The sequence below is a fragment of the Vidua macroura genome, chromosome 3, assembly GCF_024509145.1.
Source record: "Vidua macroura isolate BioBank_ID:100142 chromosome 3, ASM2450914v1, whole genome shotgun sequence".
Classification (NCBI taxonomy): domain Eukaryota; kingdom Metazoa; phylum Chordata; class Aves; order Passeriformes; family Viduidae; genus Vidua; species Vidua macroura.
Window position 1 is genome coordinate 22,843,465 of NC_071573.1, and position 18,450 is coordinate 22,861,914.

At 48.4% G+C, this 18,450-nt stretch overlaps 2 protein-coding genes across 3 annotated transcripts; both read right to left on the minus strand.

The window, feature by feature from the left end:
- Positions 1 to 6,809: 6,809 nt before the first annotated feature.
- Positions 6,810 to 9,992, minus strand: LOC128804836 (acrosin-like). Of its 2 annotated transcripts, XM_053973062.1 has the most exons (7): positions 9,814 to 9,836; positions 9,552 to 9,601; positions 9,318 to 9,387; positions 8,871 to 9,113; positions 8,291 to 8,556; positions 7,885 to 8,030; positions 6,810 to 7,409 (listed from the first exon to the last, which is right to left on the minus strand). In XM_053973062.1, exons 4-7 carry the CDS (start codon positions 9,029 to 9,031, stop codon positions 6,990 to 6,992), a joined length of 993 nt encoding a protein of 330 aa, XP_053829037.1. In that variant the 5' UTR covers positions 9,032 to 9,113; positions 9,318 to 9,387; positions 9,552 to 9,601; positions 9,814 to 9,836; the 3' UTR covers positions 6,810 to 6,989. The 2 variants fall into 2 exon arrangements, with proteins under 2 accessions (XP_053829037.1, XP_053829036.1); XM_053973061.1 differs by lacking the exons at positions 9,318 to 9,387; positions 9,552 to 9,601 and having other exon boundaries at positions 9,814 to 9,992.
- A 4,964-nt stretch (positions 9,993 to 14,956) lies between these two features.
- On the minus strand, positions 14,957 to 17,368 carry LOC128804837 (acrosin-like). Its single transcript, XM_053973063.1, has 5 exons — positions 17,240 to 17,368; positions 16,718 to 16,960; positions 16,150 to 16,415; positions 15,804 to 15,949; positions 14,957 to 15,326 (listed from the first exon to the last, which is right to left on the minus strand). Exons 1-5 carry the CDS (start codon positions 17,308 to 17,310, stop codon positions 15,141 to 15,143), a joined length of 912 nt encoding a protein of 303 aa, XP_053829038.1. The 5' UTR covers positions 17,311 to 17,368; the 3' UTR covers positions 14,957 to 15,140.
- Positions 17,369 to 18,450: the final 1,082 nt, after the last annotated feature.

An 18,450-nucleotide genomic window follows, 5' to 3' on the forward strand; every position in this document is an offset into this window, starting at 1 on the left:
CATAAACCATCATGATTAGAGCCAAGAGGACTAGGAAAACCTTTTCCTTTCTAAAATATCCATCATTTCATGAAAGGAAATGAAATCTTCAGATTTCATCTAATTCCCAATCCTTCCCTTCCACTTCAATTTTTGATATTTCATTTCCTTCAATGAAATCCTTTCATGATTTTCCAGGAGCTCCAGATTTCTAACTTTCTCTGCATGTGTGGATAAGCCTTTTGCTACCTGAATAACTGTTAGGAATAAAACCTCTTCTGAGGGTGAGAAATTCAGTTTTTTCCCTCTATGGGGTTTTTCCTCCATATGAAGAAAAGGAAATAATTTAGAGATTGATGCAGAAACACAAAAGACAAATTACAGATAACCTTCTGTGTCTATCACTAGGATTTACTTCTCTTAGTTTTATTGTGATGTCCTCTCTTTTCCTGCTCCTGAATGCGTGAAATAATAAATTGCATGTGCCAAGGAAATAATAGTAGTTCACAAGCTGCAGTTTTGCACAAAGGTTTCAGGTACTACCACTTTCCTCAGCTGGAAAGGGCAGTGTGGCTTGCAAACAACAAATTTTGTGGTTCTCAAAAAATCACTGAGGTGCCCTGCTGAAGTGCAGTGCTGAGATCTTCTCTTAAGCTGTGGACAAAAACCAAACATAATTCCTTGCTGTGCAAATTTCTCTGGCACAGATGAAACGGGGATTTCTCTGTGTGTACAAAAACTTGTCTAATGAGTGCTGAACATTTATTTCAGACAAAAATGTGAAAAGGCACTATGTGTACAGGATCTGCTTCTTACTCTGTCACAGCCTACTTACCTCTGTGTAGAGTGGATCTGCAATCACAAGTATTTTCATGTACTGTTCAGTTCATGTGAGAGTTACTGCAGAAAATAACTATATTCAACTCTTACAGGTCTTTAACTAGAGTCATCTTTTAGGCTCATAGTTGATAGAGAACTCCATTTTTATCATGACCACAGAAAACCAGCCATGTCAAGCTGTCTTGCACACCCCTGTGGTTTGGCAGCTCTGGCCCCCTTGCTGCTTTGCACTCCTGTGTAGATTTCCCTACAAGCCTTTGTGGGTGGAAAGTCTCTCTCTAGCCAGCTGTTACATTAGATGTTTTTTTTTTTTCACATTGGTCATGAAACTTTTGCACAAAGCCAATATCGTACACACAAACTTTAGGGAAGCATTTCCCCAACTTCTTACAAATGCCTGGGTAGAGACTGGGTAGAGACTGGTCCTCTTTTTTAGTGGTGGCCATCACAGACAGGTGATATGACCTATATGACCATATTAACTACCACAGCATGATTTTTGTTAATTAACCACTCTTTACTATGCAGTATACTTTACTTCCCTCTTTAAAAAGAAACCAAGGGAAAAAACCCACCCAGTCAAAACTGAGCAAAACTCCCATGTCAAGTAAGTAGTCACAGATCAGAAACATATTGAAGAGATGGTAGAAGAAAAATTCTAGGTCAAAAATTATTCATGCAAACAATTCAGCAAGTGCTCAGAAATGAGATCAGGTTTGCAGATAATTTGTGAACTGAACAACTAAGTAAAAATTTAACTGGATAAGTTTTTTGCAAAGAATGCTCTGACTACTGGAAGGTATTCCATTACATGCACTATACATGCTGAATTTCTCAGCCCTAATCCCCCAGATGGCAGTCTGAACTCATTCTTCTCTGAGATGGCAGATTTGCTCTGCCTGACATTCAGGTTTTCTCTCATTAAGGATCATGAAGATCGGGCACCCTTTCTTTTCTATCACTCTCCCTGATATTTCTCTCAGATCAGTGACATCAAGGTCTCACTGAAATGAATAAAGAATTTGAAAATATGAACTTTGCTTTGATTGGTATCATGGTAGCAAAGCAGGAATGATTCTGCATCCATGGATATGTCAGCTGCATTCCTAACCAAAACCAAAACAGAGGTCCCTACATTTTAAGTACCTCTCTAGAGAGTTCTAGCTTATATATTTAAAATCCATATTTATTGAAACAACCACTTTTTTAAAAAAAAGTACTTCAGAGATATGAGTTATGTAAGAAATCCATCCAGTTGGACTCTATCACCAAATAAGCCTATGAGATTTGTATATTTTGCATTATTTAACATTCTAGGTAGTATCTGAGAGATGTCTGAAGATATATTTGTGAATTAAGATTTCTAGAAATCTATTGCAGACCTCTAAAAGCAGGGAAGAAACAGAACAAATGATTGGCTGACACCCACTACAAGCAAAGCTGCACTGGTGCAAAGCAATCACCCTTACTTATTTCTCTCAGCGTTTCCTTCAGTGCTCTGATCACCAGGAGACAGTGATAAGTTGGTTCAGATTCACTTAGATTTTAATTACAACAAACAGTTCTTGGCCTGTAAATTTTCCAGTCTAAACATGCAATATTTGAATTGTCATTTATATTGATTTGTCATAACTAGACCAAAATTTCAGTGGGGTACACATATGCTACATGCCTGGTGGGGCTGGAACCAGTTGAACCACATTTATAGTACAGGGTTTTTTTTTTGACAATGTTCTTTAATATTTGCATGCTTTTTTTCCTGAGACTACTTCAGCCTGTGAAACTGGTTTCTGAAATATTCATGAAAAGTGAACATAGATGAGAATAAATACTATTGCAATGAATTAAGGACAAAACACTAATATGCTCAGAAAAACTTGCATAGTTTTTGCTTGGCCTTCAAATCTCTAGAATAATAATGTAAGATATCAAGCCAAATAGCCAATGTGATTTTTCATGGAATGCTATGATTCAGATTCTCAGGCACGGGAATACAGGCAATAGAAAAGAATGGGATTTGGCTATGCTTAGTCAGCACAGAACATCTTATTGGAAGAAGAATTCTTTATGAACTATGCATGAATGCTGACTGACATCCTCAAGGTTATAAAAAATATATGGTGAGTCCTCAGTCACTACACAGTCACCTGAGGCAGCTGAAATCTCGGTGTCTCTCAAACCAGCATGACTTAAGGAGTCAATGGAGGTAAAAATTTCCCAAGAAATTTGACAAGAAATTGAACTATTAATTTCCAGCCCTTTTCCTTCCATGTTCTTTATCTCCCACTAAAGGTGGCTGTGAGGCTGTGTTTAAGTCGGGACCAGTGAGACGCTGAGGTGAAAGGTTTGGTGCCAGCACTTTTTGTTCACTTGTTTCTGATATTTTCCTTGAAGACCCCTGGATTGGAGCTTTGCAGTGTTAAGAGATATATAAGCACAGAGACAGTACTTGCCCTGAAGAACACCTCATTCTCTATATATTTCTTCCATTTAGGCCACACACATAATTTCCTCTTTGCTTTCAAAATTCGCTCTTCTGTTTAGACACTCTCTGTTCTCTAGTGCAAATCACAGCTGCCTTTTATTTTTTTTTTTTTTTTCCTTTCTTCTGCCTGTTCTTCAGCTGTACCTTGTCTTCATCAAAACTAATCTAGTTAATTCTTCATTTTCAAACCAGGCTGTGGTGCATGGTCCACAGCTGCTTAGCAACAGCTCCCTTTTGTGTAGAGGGATAAAAGCAAGCAGGGATGCCAACCTGGAAGTCTGATTCACCAAGATGAGAAAAAACAGGAACAAGACAGGTTGTCTCCCTCTGGGCTTTAGTGCTGCACATCCTACTGCTACACACTGGCAGAAATGCCAGAGGGGCAGGTTTTGCTTTCATTACCAGAAATGGCTTTTCAAATAAAAAATCCTCTCTCAGCACATGATAGGAATCAAGTATGTACAACTCCAGTATGTTCTGGATGCATGTATGGGTGATCTAAACCATTCCTTTATTAAGCATTAGGCATATTTTACAATTACTCAAATCCCAACACTCACAACTTCACATAAGTCTGAAATGTACCAAGGAGGAATGTGGGTAACTTTATTACACAGAATTTAAGGGACTAAGTGTTGCAATCTAAGACCAGGATGTCTGGCATTTCAAGATGGATATGAGCGATTTATGGTATGGATCTCTCCCCAGACAGACTTCCAAAAATGCAGAGGAAACTGAAGGAAGTAAAAATGCTGTGGGCATTTACAATCCTCTATAAGCACATTTATGTGGGAATGTACCTTGTCTCTCTGGTAAAACTCTGTTTACATCACATCCTTAGGTGAAAATCAAGTAGTGCAAATGATAGGGCTCTGAGGGAACAGCATTAATAACAAATATTCAATGATTTAAAAAAATCCAGGTTATCTTAAAAATCTTATTACTTCAAAAACATAAACCTGTAAGATGACTTTAGGATTCAGATTATCTAGAGATTGGGTTAAAATATTCTTGTAACCGAAGGTCAGGATAGTAAACACTCCAGAGGGTTTTGTGAAAATCTCAAGAATAGTCAGATTGAGATGCTAGTCTTCATGCCTTCCACATTACCTCAAGCTGCAAAACATGAATTTGGATCAAGGCGCAGCCAGAATTTTGTTAAGCTTTACAAGCTGTTGTAGATTAATTTCAGCTGGAGATGCCTGCAGTGGCCCTAAGTATGTAGAGAGGAGGAAAAGTTGCTTAAATCCAGACTTAATCCAACTCAGAATGATCAGATGAGACATGCTGTCTGGCCCATCCCATCTTCACCCCTCTCTTGCCTTTGCTGTGAGTCAGAAGAGCCAGTCTAGGTACAAAATGGAAGGAATTTCTCCAGTATATTGTTTTTCCTCCAAAATGAAGGTTTAGAATTCTTTTTGTATGTGCAAGAAATGCAGTATATAGGAAAAGCAAACTATCAAGTGCATCTTTTCATCCTCTGTTCTCCAAATACAACCTTTACTGAATTTCATAAACTGTCTGTGACAGCAGTAAGGAATCCTTATGCTCCTTGTCCTGCCTCCATTCTGCCTCATGCTCATGTAGGAGCTCACAGCAAAGAATTCAATGCCTTGCCAGCTGAATTTGTCACAGGTACCCCAAGAGAGAATACTTTGTGACAGCTATTTTAATACTTTTAGATCTATATTTATACTTTGTATACAGTACTTGCGCATGCTCTCTCTCTCCCCATGACTACTAGCCACATTACTCAGAAGGCACTAATGCATGCATTTGATAAGGTGATTGTTTGTATCAATTTGACATGGTGTAGATGTGTCTGTTTTAACTATTGCTAAATTGCTGGTTTAATTTTTACTTATTACCAAGACCAAATGTGGAACTCTGCATACAACAGTATATTCACACTCATTCATGCTAAGTAGCATCAATGAATGACAGCTGGAGATCATAAGTGCTGCTGAAGAAGGTAGAGTTTTACTCAATGTACTCCACAGATCTTAGAATCATGGTTTGGATTGGAAGGGATCTTAAGGATCATCTAGTTCCTATGGGTAGGAACACCTTGCACTAGACCCAGTTACTCAGAGCCTGGCTCAAAACCTGTCATTGAACTCTTTGAGGAATGGGGCATCCACAGGTGCTCTGGGCAACCCATGCCAGTGCCTCAGTACTGTCACAATCAAGAATTCCTTTCTATGATCTCAGCCGAAGCGACCCTCTGTCATTGTAAAGCCCCTGCCCCTTGTCCTATCAGGACCAGCCCTTGTAAGAAGGCTCTCTGCTGCTTTCTTTAGGCCCCTCTTCTTGCAGTTTGAGGCTGTGCAGCCCCCGGGGAATTTCACTCTGCAGCCTTTTTTTTCCACGAGATTCTTCCCAAAACAGAACAGGGCTCCTTCAGGAAGCATGTGTGTGCTTGGTTCAGGAGCCAATCCAGTCACAGCCACAGCGGGTGAGCAGCAAAGTGCCCAAGTGGCATCATTCTTCCTGCAGAAGTGCAGTGAAATGCAGGTGCAGCACAGTCTGTGGTGGTGCCATCAGCCAGAGAATTGCCCTCTGGCAGGCTCCATGCCCTTGCTGCCAATGAGTTCTGTTGCTGTTCTGGGCTCGATCTAATGTGGCCATTGTGACACCCTCATGCCAGGTTGGCCAGTGACATGCAGCAACTGAATGCTGTAGAAAGAGGAGGGTGCTCCTGCTCTAAGCCACAGGCCATTCTCCATGCCATTGTGCTGTGGGAAATTAAGGGCAAAAAAAGTTTCTTTCCCGTCCTGTAGTGATTCTGTGCAGCACTCTGGAAAACAAGCTCAGCAAGCTGCAGTTGGTGTCTGTGCAGCTGGCTCTTTGATTGCTCCTTCTCTCCCTTGGCCAGGCTTATACAGCCTCTCATCTTCCTCAACTCGTCCCTTTCTCTGCCCTCATCTCCTCCCAGATATGGAGCCAAAAGCCCAGGCATCATTTCCCCCTGGCTCACAGGTTGGCCCTGCCTGTGAACAGCCTTGGTGTTGCAGGTGGTGTTGGCCCACACACCTTGGCATTCCTGGTGTGCTTTCCTACTGTTCCTGCCAGGTTCCTCTCCCCAGAATGACCCCAGCTCCTCCTTTGAGTATCTGTGAAATGTGACCACGTGGCACATCAATCCCCCTTTGCTGCCCATGAAATCTGGGTCTGCCTTAGGGCACTGGCACTCCACTTGGGAGTTTCCCAGATGTGTTCCCTTAGCCCAGGCTCACACCAGGCCCTAAATCAGGAGCCCATGTGCATTTGAGCACCACCCCCAAGGTGTCTGCTTTTTTCCTATCCCTTTCCTAGGCTTGATGTACCAGGTTCCTCCGGCCCACAGTGACTCAGAGCATTCTCCTCTCTGACCAGGCACTTTGGAGCTCTTTGGAGCCACTCTGTCCTTTTGCGCCTGGCAAGTCTGCCCTCAGGCTCATTCTGCAAGTGCCAACCATGGAAGTCCTTGCTTTGCCCAGAAGTTGAAATTGGACCAAAAAGATGATTCCCTGTGACCATAGACAATTTTACTTCATTCAGGTAAGACAACTGTGGTGTCTGTGTGCACACAGAAGAGGAGTGTGGTCAGGACAGAGAAGGCTTTTGACACTCAGGCTGCCTTTGGATCAGCAGGAAATGGTTGCGATGCACTGCAGTGTGCTCTGGACCATGGCTGTCCTGCTGCTCAAGATGTGTTTTGACCAAAGGTCTGCTGGAGGAGTTCCTTCACTTGAGTAAAGAATTCCACCAGAATCTTGATGGGAAATGGACAGGAGTCTACTTTGCCTAATGTTGGTACTGGAGTTGGTTTTGGAGAGGGAGTTGGTCTTGGCCATGGCTTCTGAGAGGGTTGTGGGGTGGTAATATAATGACTCCAGGGGTGTGAAGTGATCAAAAAATGACTACATGCCCGTGATGTTGGAGAGGAACTTGCATCTGGGCTCAGGTTCATGTGGAATAGGATCCAGTCATAGAAGTACTGAGTGGAGATGTAGATTCCAGGACGCCTTGCTCTGGCACAGCCTCTTCCCCAGCTGGTTATTCCGATGACCCACCAGTAGTCACTGTTTTTCTCTTGGCACATGAGAGGACCACCGCTGTCACCCTGCAGCAGAGCACAGAGGATTAAGGTGGTGTTGGTGGCACCTGCCAGCACAGGGCCTGTCTCCTTCTATCCCACAGCCCCTGCCAGAGCTGTATTCTGGGCAGAGGAAGGCTCTGCTCAGGGGCTGGAGCCTCCAGAAGCTTGGCTGTGAATGACTTGGGTTCTTGTAGGGTAGGGCTCTCTCTGTCGTCTCTGCACAGGGCTCCTGGATGTGCAGAGGATGGACGTTTGGCACCTGGGCCTCTGGGCTACCAGGCCCATTAGCTGGGCTTTCTGGGCTTTTGGCACAAGCGGAGGCCTGGGCAGGCAGGTGTGGATGGGGAGTGTGTGGGAAGCCCCCACAGGAGTCGGGGGGGAGGTGGGGCTGGGAGGGTGACTGAGTGGCCAGGCAAAGCAGGCCCTGGGCTGTGTTGGGGTGGTGCTGCCTGGGATGCCGGTGCTGCTGGGGGCTGAGTGGCTCGTGGTACGCTCCTACCTGGCAGGTGTCAATGTTGCCCTGAGGGTAACCAGCACACAAGTTGTAGGGGTGGATTTTCCCTGAGTACCAGAAGGTGCTGTTGCAGAGCTGGACATTGATGAGCTGGACCTTGGCCTCCTGGAGGTGATCACTTGATTTTTGACCTGTGAGCAAGAGAAAGGAATGAGCCCTCAACAGCTCCTTCCCAGTTCTCCTCCCATGGCTGTCTTGTGGTGGATCCATGGCTTGGCTTTGCATCTGCAGAGGAACTGGAGCTCTCACCTGCCTTTGGGAATTGGGCCAGGCCCATTTCTGCAGAGGGATATATCCTGCAGCCTGATTCCAACTTTGGCCTCTGCTCTGGGGAAACCCAAACCCTCTCCAGTCTGCTGAGCTGGCCCAGGAGTCGCTCTTGGGGACTCACCTCTTGCAGCAGTGGAACCCCAGCCAGCCACCCAGCAGTTCTGCAGCTCTGAGACTCTTAGGGTGGGGTCAGCCACACAGGCCAGCTGGATGTAGGGGCTGCACTGGACAGGATGGTCCAATTCCATCAGGGCAATATCATAGCTCATGTCATCAGGGTTGTAGTACTGGTGCATCAGCACCTGCTTGACATGGTGCACTTGTGCCCCACGGCCGGACTGAGTCAACTGTGTGGCACCAATCACCACGTACAGCAGACTGATGTTACTGCAAAGGAGATGGAGAGAGGGCTGAGAGGGAGCAGAGCCATGTGCCATAGCCACCCAGCAGTTGCCAGATCTCTGCATGGCAAGGCAGAGAGGGAGCAGTGCTCTGGCAGGTGTGAGTGCCCTTGCATGCCTTAGGCTGGGGGAATGTCAAGCTGGAGGCTGTTAGGAAGCCTTGGTACAAGCCCAGGCTTCTCCTGAGCACTGTGGCAGCCTGGCTGCCTGAGAGGAAACGGGACAGGAGTAGCAGGTGGTGCTGCTGACAGGGCAACTGCTGGTGTTGTGGGGATGTCCCCATTCCCTGCTCCTCCTTACGTGACCTCGTCGAAGCAGTGGGCTGCTGTGAGGACCCACTGTGTGCTGATGAGGGACCCTCCACACAGATGCTTCAGGCCTGGTATCCAGGGGTGCTGGATGCTGACCATCCAGGGCCAGGCCCCTGGCAGGGCACCTGTGCCACCCACGATGCGTGTCATGCTGGAGTCATAAGCCGCGTCGCTGTAGTAATTAGTTGTGGGGTGGTAGACAGATGGCACAGCTCGGAGCCCGCAGCTCCCTCTGCAAGCAGAAAGTCATTTCCATGCTGCTTCATGGCTTGCTGTGGCTCAGGCTGAAGCTCAGCCCTCTGCCCTCCCCAAAGGGCTTGCATGCACTGCAGGCCAGGGAAGCCCATGGGGTGTGCGTCTGTCTGTGCCAGCACCTGGCTGCTGCCAAGGAACTGAAGCTTCCCACTGTGGGATCTTGTCCTAGTGATGTTTTTACCTCAGATGCTTTTACAGAAGGTTTTGGCCTCAGACCGTGGCAAACAGTATGCCGAGAAGGGACACCTGACCTGGCCACAGTGGGAAACATGGGGTCATGGGAGTTAGTAGTATGCTTTTAGAACCTTCCTATATTTGATCAAGTTTCCCGTTTTCCTTCACCTTTCATTGAGACCTTTTTCATATAAGGTCATATCCTGAGTTCACCTTTCTGATTGGACATTGTGCCCCTTACCTGGTTGCATTTGCCCCGCCCAAGGAGTCTTTGGAACCTAGCCTCTGTACCTGTGTGACATTTGTTATTTTCACAATTAAAGTTTTTTATTTTCTGGCTAGTTCCATTGTTCCCCTCCCTTCTTATTTAGCCAGCTCCTCCTGGCCAAGCCATGAAGGGGAATCACAGTGGGCTTCTATGCTCATACCCCATGGCGGGTGTCCCCTCCAGGGAAGGTCACAAGTGTTGTCATGGTTCCCTCCCAGGGCCTGGGGCCACTCACCTGCAAGTGTACTGGATGCTCTGTGCCAGCCCAGCCATGATCAGCAGGATGAGGAGGCCGAGCCAATTCATGGCTGCCAGAGGCACGTGTCAGCTGCAAGCACTGAGAGCTCCATGCAGCAGCACAGCCACAGCCACAGTGCCTGCAGCAGCCACGCTGCTTGTGCTGCCCTTGGCCCTGGGGCTGATGTCATGGAGGGGGGGGTTCCATGTTCTGGGCTCTGTGGGGATGTGTGTCATGGGGCCCATGGTGGGAGGAGCTGCATCGAATCAAGGAGCAATAGAATAGTTTGGGCTGGAATGGACCTTGAAGATCATGTAGCTCCAACCTGCTACCATGGGCAGGGAGGGATGGCTTGCACTAGACCCAGTTGTCCACAGTGTGCACAGCCTGGGTCAGAAGCTGTCCTTGAATATTTTGAGGGATGGGGCATTGAAGTACTAAGTCCTGATCAAAAGGCCCTAACTAAGGCCAGAACAACAGGCCTTGACCAAGAGTTAGCCTCTGGATGAATCTTCCAAACAAATGTTATCTATGTGCACTCACTGGCAAAATATGGATTTATCTTTCCATACTTATGGACTGGACAAGGCCCTATCTCACCTTGTTTGTGGGTATGTGATCACAAACAACTCCCTTGGTTCCTCCTGAAGCCTTCCAAGGCCTTGGGAGCATCCCATTAGGAGAATGAAGCCAGTTGTTACTGCACTAGAAGTTTTGGTATCTTGCTTATTCCACAGTATAAAAACAGGGACCTCTCACAGCACAGTCAGTAACCTCACTGCCTGTAGGGGAAGGTACCTGCAGGGTTTCCCAGTTGCTGTCAGTGGTTCCCCAGTCCTTCGCTGTGACAGTGGCTTCCCCCCAGTTGATGGGCAGGCCTGGATAATGTTAAGGATTAGGGTAACTTGTGATGTGTCTTTCCTCATCACTGTCGGCAGTTGTTTATAGTAATGATTAGATGCATTTCATAGTTTATCCTTTTGCAATTCTTTGCTAATGATTTGATGTCCTGCTTACTTATCCTTTTGCAATTCTTTCCAGGTTTGAATTATAGTAAATTACATTTATTCCTGAAGTCAGTGTCTGTGTCTTCTGTGCTGACCCTGCCTACATGAAAAACAGGCATCCACAGCTGCTCTGGGTAACCCATGACAGTATATCAGCAAGAATTCCTCGTATTCCTCACAGTCAAGAATTCCTTCCTATGATCTCATCTAAAGCTACCTCTGTCACTGTAAAGCCATTGCCCCTTGTCCTGTCAGGACCTGCCCTTGTAAGAAAACTCCCTGCTGCTTTCTTTAGGCCCCTCTTCTTGCGGGATGAGGCTGTGCAGTCCCCACGGCAGGCAGTGGCTGAGGAATCCATTTGGGGCAGGGAGCTGTGCCAGCTGCAGATTGAGCTCTGGCTGGCAGGAGCCCAGGACCAGAGGCTGTGCACCCTTCACGTGACAGAGGGCACAGGGAGCAGGCCAGGGGAACGGACACTTCTTGGAGACTGGGATTTTTTCCCCCTCCTTTTCTCTTAGGGAATTTTCTCCCATTTGTTGCCTAAGAGATGGGAACAACATATACTTAAGAGAGACAAAAGATACAGCCAAGGAGGAGTGGGAAGGGTGCAGTTTGCTACTGTCTCTGAGCAGTGAGGTTCTCTTGGGACATGTTCAGATACTGTGAGATTTTGGCTGGGGTTGAGGGGCTAAGCTCAGCTCCTCACTCTCTTTCACTCTCAGGGCCGGAAGGGAACGGTCCAGTTTGCTGCTGCTGTGGGGTGAATTTGCTGCCACAGTGGAATTCTGTCCTAAACTGCTTTTCTCCTTTCTGTAGGTGTGCTTCTGCTCACAAGAGCAGGTGTTGAACTGGGATCTTTCCAACACCCAACCTCACTGGGAAGGCGATCCTGACTCCTTCCCCCTTCACAGAGGGTCCCTCTCCCAGCTGCTTGCAGCTGCTGCTTGCAGTAGCCTGGCACCACTGCCCAGCTGTGCTGTTTTATGCTGTGTTCTCGTTGGTTGCTGTGGTCCACGTCACTGCCATGGAGCCTGTCCCCATTGGGCGGGTGGGCTTCTGCCCTCCTTGTCTCGCCCCCTATAAAATCCGGCGCCTCCCCGGTCTTGTTGCTGTTTTCGTCCATGCGGAGTTGGGGGCAGTTCGTAGCTTTTCTACTGCAGCTCCCATGGCCGTTAAAGCTTTCCAGCCATCCATGCGGATGAATTGGACAATTCTTTCGCCTCTCTGTTTCCTCCCTCTCGCCAATGGCATAATGCGGCCAACCCACCCTGGTGTGCAGCAGCAAAAGCACCAGGGAATTGCAACAAGCACCGGTCCTGCTGAGAAGCAGAGGCACCCGAGCCGGGCACTCCAGAGCTGCCTGGGGCTGGGAAAAATAACGCATTGTCGCAGAACTGTTATTCCTGTTCTCATATCTTTGCCTGAAAACCCAGTAATTTCAACCTTAGAATAATTTGGAGGGAAGGGGGGGGTCACATTTTCATTCCAAAGGAGGCTCCCGCCTTCCTTGGCAGACACCTGTCCTTTAAACCTGGATGATACTGACAGCTGCAGCAGGAGCTGGTGGCTCTTTATCGAATGAGACATCTGTGACTCTGCTGACAGAACCTCAGGGTGGAATGGGTACAGTCACCTGCTCTGACGAGGTGAGAGTGGCGTAGGTGGGGAATTGAACAGGGCACCTGGCAGCTCACTGGAGCAACACTTGCCTCTGGAATAGTCACATAGGGGAGTTTCTTCAGCACTATAGCAGCCCAGATAGGAATGTAGAGGAGTACCTCTAGAGCCTCCCTCCTCCAAATATACAACTACTGGAATTGTCAGGGTGGGAAGGAGACAGAGGAGGAATGTTATAACTCCATCTGCAGAGTCTGTGTAAAATAAAAGGGTGGGTTTGAGCCGTTCTATTGTTGTGAATTTTGGTGCAGATTCGGTGAAATCATGGGTAGTGGGTGGAGAATTCATGTACAGCATGATCAGCCTAAGGTGGCCACAGAGGAGTTGTGGAGGCCCCCATAAGTTGTGAGGTGGAGAAGCTCAGGTCTCTGCTTGAAGCTTTTGGTGACAGGCACAGGGAGAGCCTTGTATCCCTTGTGCCACACAATGGGTGCTAGAGCACACACAGAAGGGAGTGGAAGTCCCTTCTTGGCATGCAAAAAGGGGTTTCACATGCCTTGAAGTGTTTGATATGATGGGAAATATCCCTGATTTAGGTAAGGGGATGTCCGTGGCTGAGGTTGCACAGAACTGGGAGAAATTGTTTGGGCAGCAGAGTTTTGCCAAGACAGTGCAATAAGGTTGTTCCAAGATGATTGGGCAACTCTAAGCTGGTCTGCTCACTGGACAGGGTAACGGCTATCCCCAACCCTGAGTAACACTCTTTCACTCAGTGTCTTTAGTGAGCAAGCAGCTTCTGACATCAGGAAATATTTGAAGAACCTTATGCAGGTGGCAGGGACCAGTACAGAAGTGGGGTGGTTGTTCTCAGCATAGCACATCTTGATTAAGAGAGGTGGAAGAGTGCCACCCACTGTGAGACAGGACTCCATTGGCCTGGTGATGCCAGATTCATTTTTGCCTATTTTCTTTTATATGTTCTCTGTATTCTTTACACATACATTTGTAGCTCTGTAGCCTGTTGTTGTATCTGTGGTTAGTTTCCCAGTACTTTTCCCTACCTTTTCCCTAAGCAGACAGACAAAACGTATTTCGGAGCTCCATGCTGTGGAGAGTACAAAGCCCCTAATCCTATCTTGGTTCTTCTTGGGAACCAAGGCTGGAAACAGCTCTTTGAGATGTGTTTTCATAAACAAAATTTGGTTTCTATCTGGATGGGGGGTGGGGAGTGCGGGAGGATTTAGAGACTGTTGAACTGAGGGAGGAATTACTTCACAATTTGTGGTCCTAATTGGTGATTTTTGTCAAATATGCTAATTTGCTAAGCTTATAAAACTGTATTCACCTCATGTGGGGGAGGAATTCTGTGGACATTTGCCATATCTGCCACAGGAGGCCTCCAATGAAGCTCAGCCTTTATAATACCTCCTATACTAACATTATGTCGAAGGTGTGCTGTTTTGTTTCTAGGTTCTTTAAGGCATCACTGGAAGCCAAGAAGAGTGTTCAGAAGCAGATGGAGTGACACTTAGCCCAAGGCATTTTGAAGCATTCCATTAGATGAAGAAAGTCAATGTTCACTTGCCTTCACCTGGAAAAGAGAGGTGAAAACTGCCTTCAACAAGACAACGCCAGGGCAGTCTAACCCAAGTCTACCCTTCAACAAGTCTCCTGGCCCAACAGAATCAAAGTTTGAATGGAAAGGACAAAAATTTTGGTGCAGATTTGTACAGGTTGTAGGTGATTTGTTAATTAGTGAGTTGAGATAAGAAGGTTCTTTCCCATCCTGTAGTGATTCTGTGCAGCACTCTGGAAAACAAGCTCAGCAAGCTGCAGTTGGTGTCTGTGCAGCTGGCTCTTTGATTGCTCCTTCTCTCCCTTGGCCAGGCTTATACAGCCCCTCAACTCGTCCCTTTCTCTGCCCTCATCTCCTCCCAGATATGGAGCCAAAAGCCCAGGCATCACTTCCCCCTGGCTCACAGGCTGGCCCTGCCTGTGAACAGCCTTGGTGTTGCAGGTGGTGTTGGCCCACACACCTTGCCATTCCTGTGCTTTCCTACTGTTCCTGCCAAGTTCCTCTCCCCAGAATGACCCCAGCTCCTCCTTTGAGTATCTGTGAAGTGTGACCACCTGGCACATCAATCCCCCTTTGCTGCCCATGAAATCTGGGTCTGCCTTAGGGCACTGGCACTCCAGTCAGGAGCCAAGAGTTTCTCTTGTCATGCTTGGGAGTTTGCCAGATGTGTTCCCTTAGCCCAGGCTCACACCAGGCCCTAAATCAGCAGCCCATGTACTTTTGAGCACCACCCCCAAGGTGTCTGCTTTTTTCCTATCCCTTTCCTAGGCTTGATGTACCAGGTTCCTCCAGCCTATGGTAGCTCAGAGCACTCTTGTCTATGACCAGGCACTTTGGAGCTCTTTGGAGCTGCTCTGTCCCTTGGTGCCCCCAGGCTCATTCGGCAGGTGCTGAGCATGGCATTTCTTGTCTTGCCCAGAATTCAGAATTGCACTAAAAAGACGGTCCCCTGTGAACCAAGGTAACTTTATTTCAACAACTAAATCAACTCCAGTGTCTGTGTGCACAGTGGAAATGAGAGTGGTCAGGACAGAGCAGGGTTTTGACCCTGAGGCTGCCTTTGGATCAGCAGGAAGTGGTTGTGCTGCACTGCAGCTTGCCCTGCATCCTGCCTGTCCTGCTGCTCAAGGAGCACTTTTAACTGTGTTTATACGCATGTTGTAATCGATCCAGTCAAAGAAGTCCTGAGTGGAGATGTAGACTCCAGGCCTCATTGCTCTGGCACAGCCTGTTCCAAAGCTGGTTAGTCCAATGACCCACCAGTAATCAGCGTTGTTGTCCTGGCACATGAGAGGACCACCGCTGTCACCCTGCAGCAGAGCACAGAGGATTAAGGTGGTGTTGGTGGCACCTGCCAGCACAGGGGCTGTCTCCTTCTATCCCACAGCCCCTGCCAGAGCTGTATTCTGGGCAGAGAAAGGCTCTGCTCAGGGGCTGGAGCCTCCAGAAGCTTGGCTGTGAATGACTTGGGTTCTTGTAGGGTAGGGCTCTCTCTGTCATCTCTGCACAGGGCTCCTGGATGTGCAGAGGATGGACATTTGGCACCTGGGCCTCTGGGCTACCAGGATCATTAGCTGGGCTTTCTGGGCTTTTGGCACAAGCGGAGGCCTGGGCAGGCAGGTGTGGATGGGGAGTGTGTGGGAAGCCCCCACAGGAGTCGAGGATGGGAGGTGGGGCTGGGAGAGTGACTGAGTGGTCGGGCAAAGCAGGCCCTGGGCTGTGTTGGGGTGGTGCTGCCTGGGATGCCGGTGCTGCTGGGGGCTGAGTGGCTCGTGGTACACTCCTACCTTGCAGGAATCAATGTTGCCCTGTGGGTAACCAGCACACAAGTTGTAGGGGTGGATTTTCCCTGAGTACCAGTCACTGCTGTTGCAGAGCTGGACATCAATGAGCTGGACCTTGGCCTGCTGAAGGTGATCAGCTGAATCTAGATCTGTGAGCAGGGAAAGGAATAAGCCCCTGTCAGCACCATGGCAGTTCTCCTTCCCTGTCTGGAGAATCCCTTTCCCTAGGGCCAGACCCGTCTCTACAGAGGTGTACATCCTGTAGCCTGGCTTTGGCCTCTGCTCTGGGGAAATCCAAACCCTCTCCCCAGTGTGCTGAGCTGGCCTAGACATTGCTCTTGGTACTCACTTCTTGCAGTAGTGACACCCCAGCCAGCAATCCAGCAGTTGATGAGCTCTGAGACTCTTAGGGTGGGGTCAGCCACACAGGCCAGCTGGATGTAGGAGCTGCACAGGACTGGACGGTCCAGTTGCATCAGGGCAATGTCGTAGCTGTAGTCGCTAGGCTTGTAGTCGCTGTGTATCACCACCTTCTTGACGCTGCGCACTTGTACCCCAGGGCCTGGCTGAGTCAACTGTGTGGCCCCAATCACCACATACAGCATGCTGATGTTACTGCAAAGGAGATGGAGGGAGGGCTGAGAAGGAGTCACAGCAGCCCAGCAGTTGCCAGATCTCTGCATGGCAAGGCAGAGAGGGAGCAGTGCTCTGGCAGGTGTGAGTGCCCTCACATGCCTTAGGCTGAGGGAATGTCAAGCTGGAGGCTGTTAGGAAGCCTTGGCACAAGCCCAGGCTTCTCCTGAGCAGTTTGGCAGCCTGGCTGCCTGAGAGGAAAGAGGATGGGAGTTGCTGGTGGTGCTGCTGACAGGGCACCTGCTGGTGTTGTGAGGATGTCCCCATTCCCTGCTCCTCCTTACCTGATCTTGTCAAAGCAGTGGGCTGCTGTGAGGACCCAATCTGCAGTGATGAGGGACCCTCCACACCAGTGTCCCAGGCCTGGTACCCAGGGGTGCTGGATGCTAACAATCCAGGGCCATTCTGCTTCCGCGGCACCCATGCCACCCACGATGCGTGTTATGCCATAGTCATAAGCCACGTCGCCGTAGGAATAAGTCATGGGGCTGTTGACAGGTGGTGGGGCTCGGAGCCCACAGCTCCCTCTGCAAGCAGAAAATCATTTCCATGCTGCTTCATGGCCTGCTGTGGCTCAGGCTGAAGCTCAGCCCTCTGCCCTCCCCACAAGGGCTTGCACACACTGCAGGCCAGGGAAGCCCATGGGGTGTGCATCTGTCTGTGCCAGCACCTGGCTGCTGGCAAGGAACTGAGGCTTCCTGTGGTGGGTGTGAAGCTGTGGCCCAGCCATGGGGGACAGGTGGGTCCCCTCCAGGGAATGTCGCAAGTGTTGCTGTGGTTCCCTCCCAGGTCCTGGGGCCACTCACCCGCAAGTGTACTGGATGCTCTGTGCCAGCCCAGCCACGGTCAGCAGGACGAGGAGGCCGAGCCAATTCATGGCTGCCAGAGGCACGTGTCAGCTGCAAGCACTGAGAGTTCCGTGCAGCAGCACAGCCACAGCCACAGTGCCTGCAGCGGCCACGCTGCCCGTGGTGCCCTCGGCCCTGGGGCTGATGTCACAGCGGGGTGGGTTCCATGTTCTGGGCTCTGTGGGGATGTGTGTAATGGATCTCACTGGGGGAGGGGCAACATCTACTTGAGGAGCCATATAATAGTTTAGGGTGGAAGGGACTTTGGAAATCATCTTGTTCTGACCCCTTGCCTTGGGCATGGAGGGTAACTTGTATTGGAGATGGCTGCTCAGAGCCTGGCTCAGAAGCTGTCCTTGAACACTTTGAGGGATGAGGTATTGAAGTACTAAGTCTTGATCAACAGGCCCTGACTAAGGCAGCAACAACAGGTCTTGACCAAAAATTGATCTCTAGATTGACCTTCTAACCAAATGTTATCAATATCTGCTCACTGGCAAAACATGGATTTACCTTTCCCTATTTAGAAGCCAGACAAGGCCACATCTGGCCTTATTTTGGGCGTAGGGTCACAGACAACTCCCTTGGTTCCTCCTGAAGCCCTCCGTGGCCTTGGGAGCATCCCAATAGGAGAATAAAACCAGACATTCCTGCTGTAGAATGTTTATGGTAGCTTGTTTATTCAACATTATAAAAAAGGGCCCTCTCCCAGTGCGGTCAGAAGCCTCGTTGCCTGTAGGAGATTGCATCTGCAGAATTTCCTATTTGCAAGGAGTGTTTCCCCAGTATTGTGACAATAGTTTCCCCAGTTGAATGGGCAGACCTGAACAATGGTAAAGTATTAAGGTAAGTAGTGATGTGTCTTTCTTCATCACTGTAGGCAGTCATTTATAGTAATGATTAGATGCATTGCTTAGCTTATCCTTTTGCAATTCTTTGCAGTTCTGAATTTCAGTAAATTACGCTAATTTCTGAAGTTGGTTTCTTTGTCTTCTGTGCTGCCCCTGACTGTGGGAAAAGCAGGATTCCACACTGCTCTAGGTAACCTATACCTGTGTCTCAGTGCCTTGGAGTGATTTATTATGACAGTGTATTCAGATATCCTCTGTTCTCTTTCCGGAAATTGTTACTGTATCTTTAAGACCCCCTCAACCCCAGGGCCTTGAGCG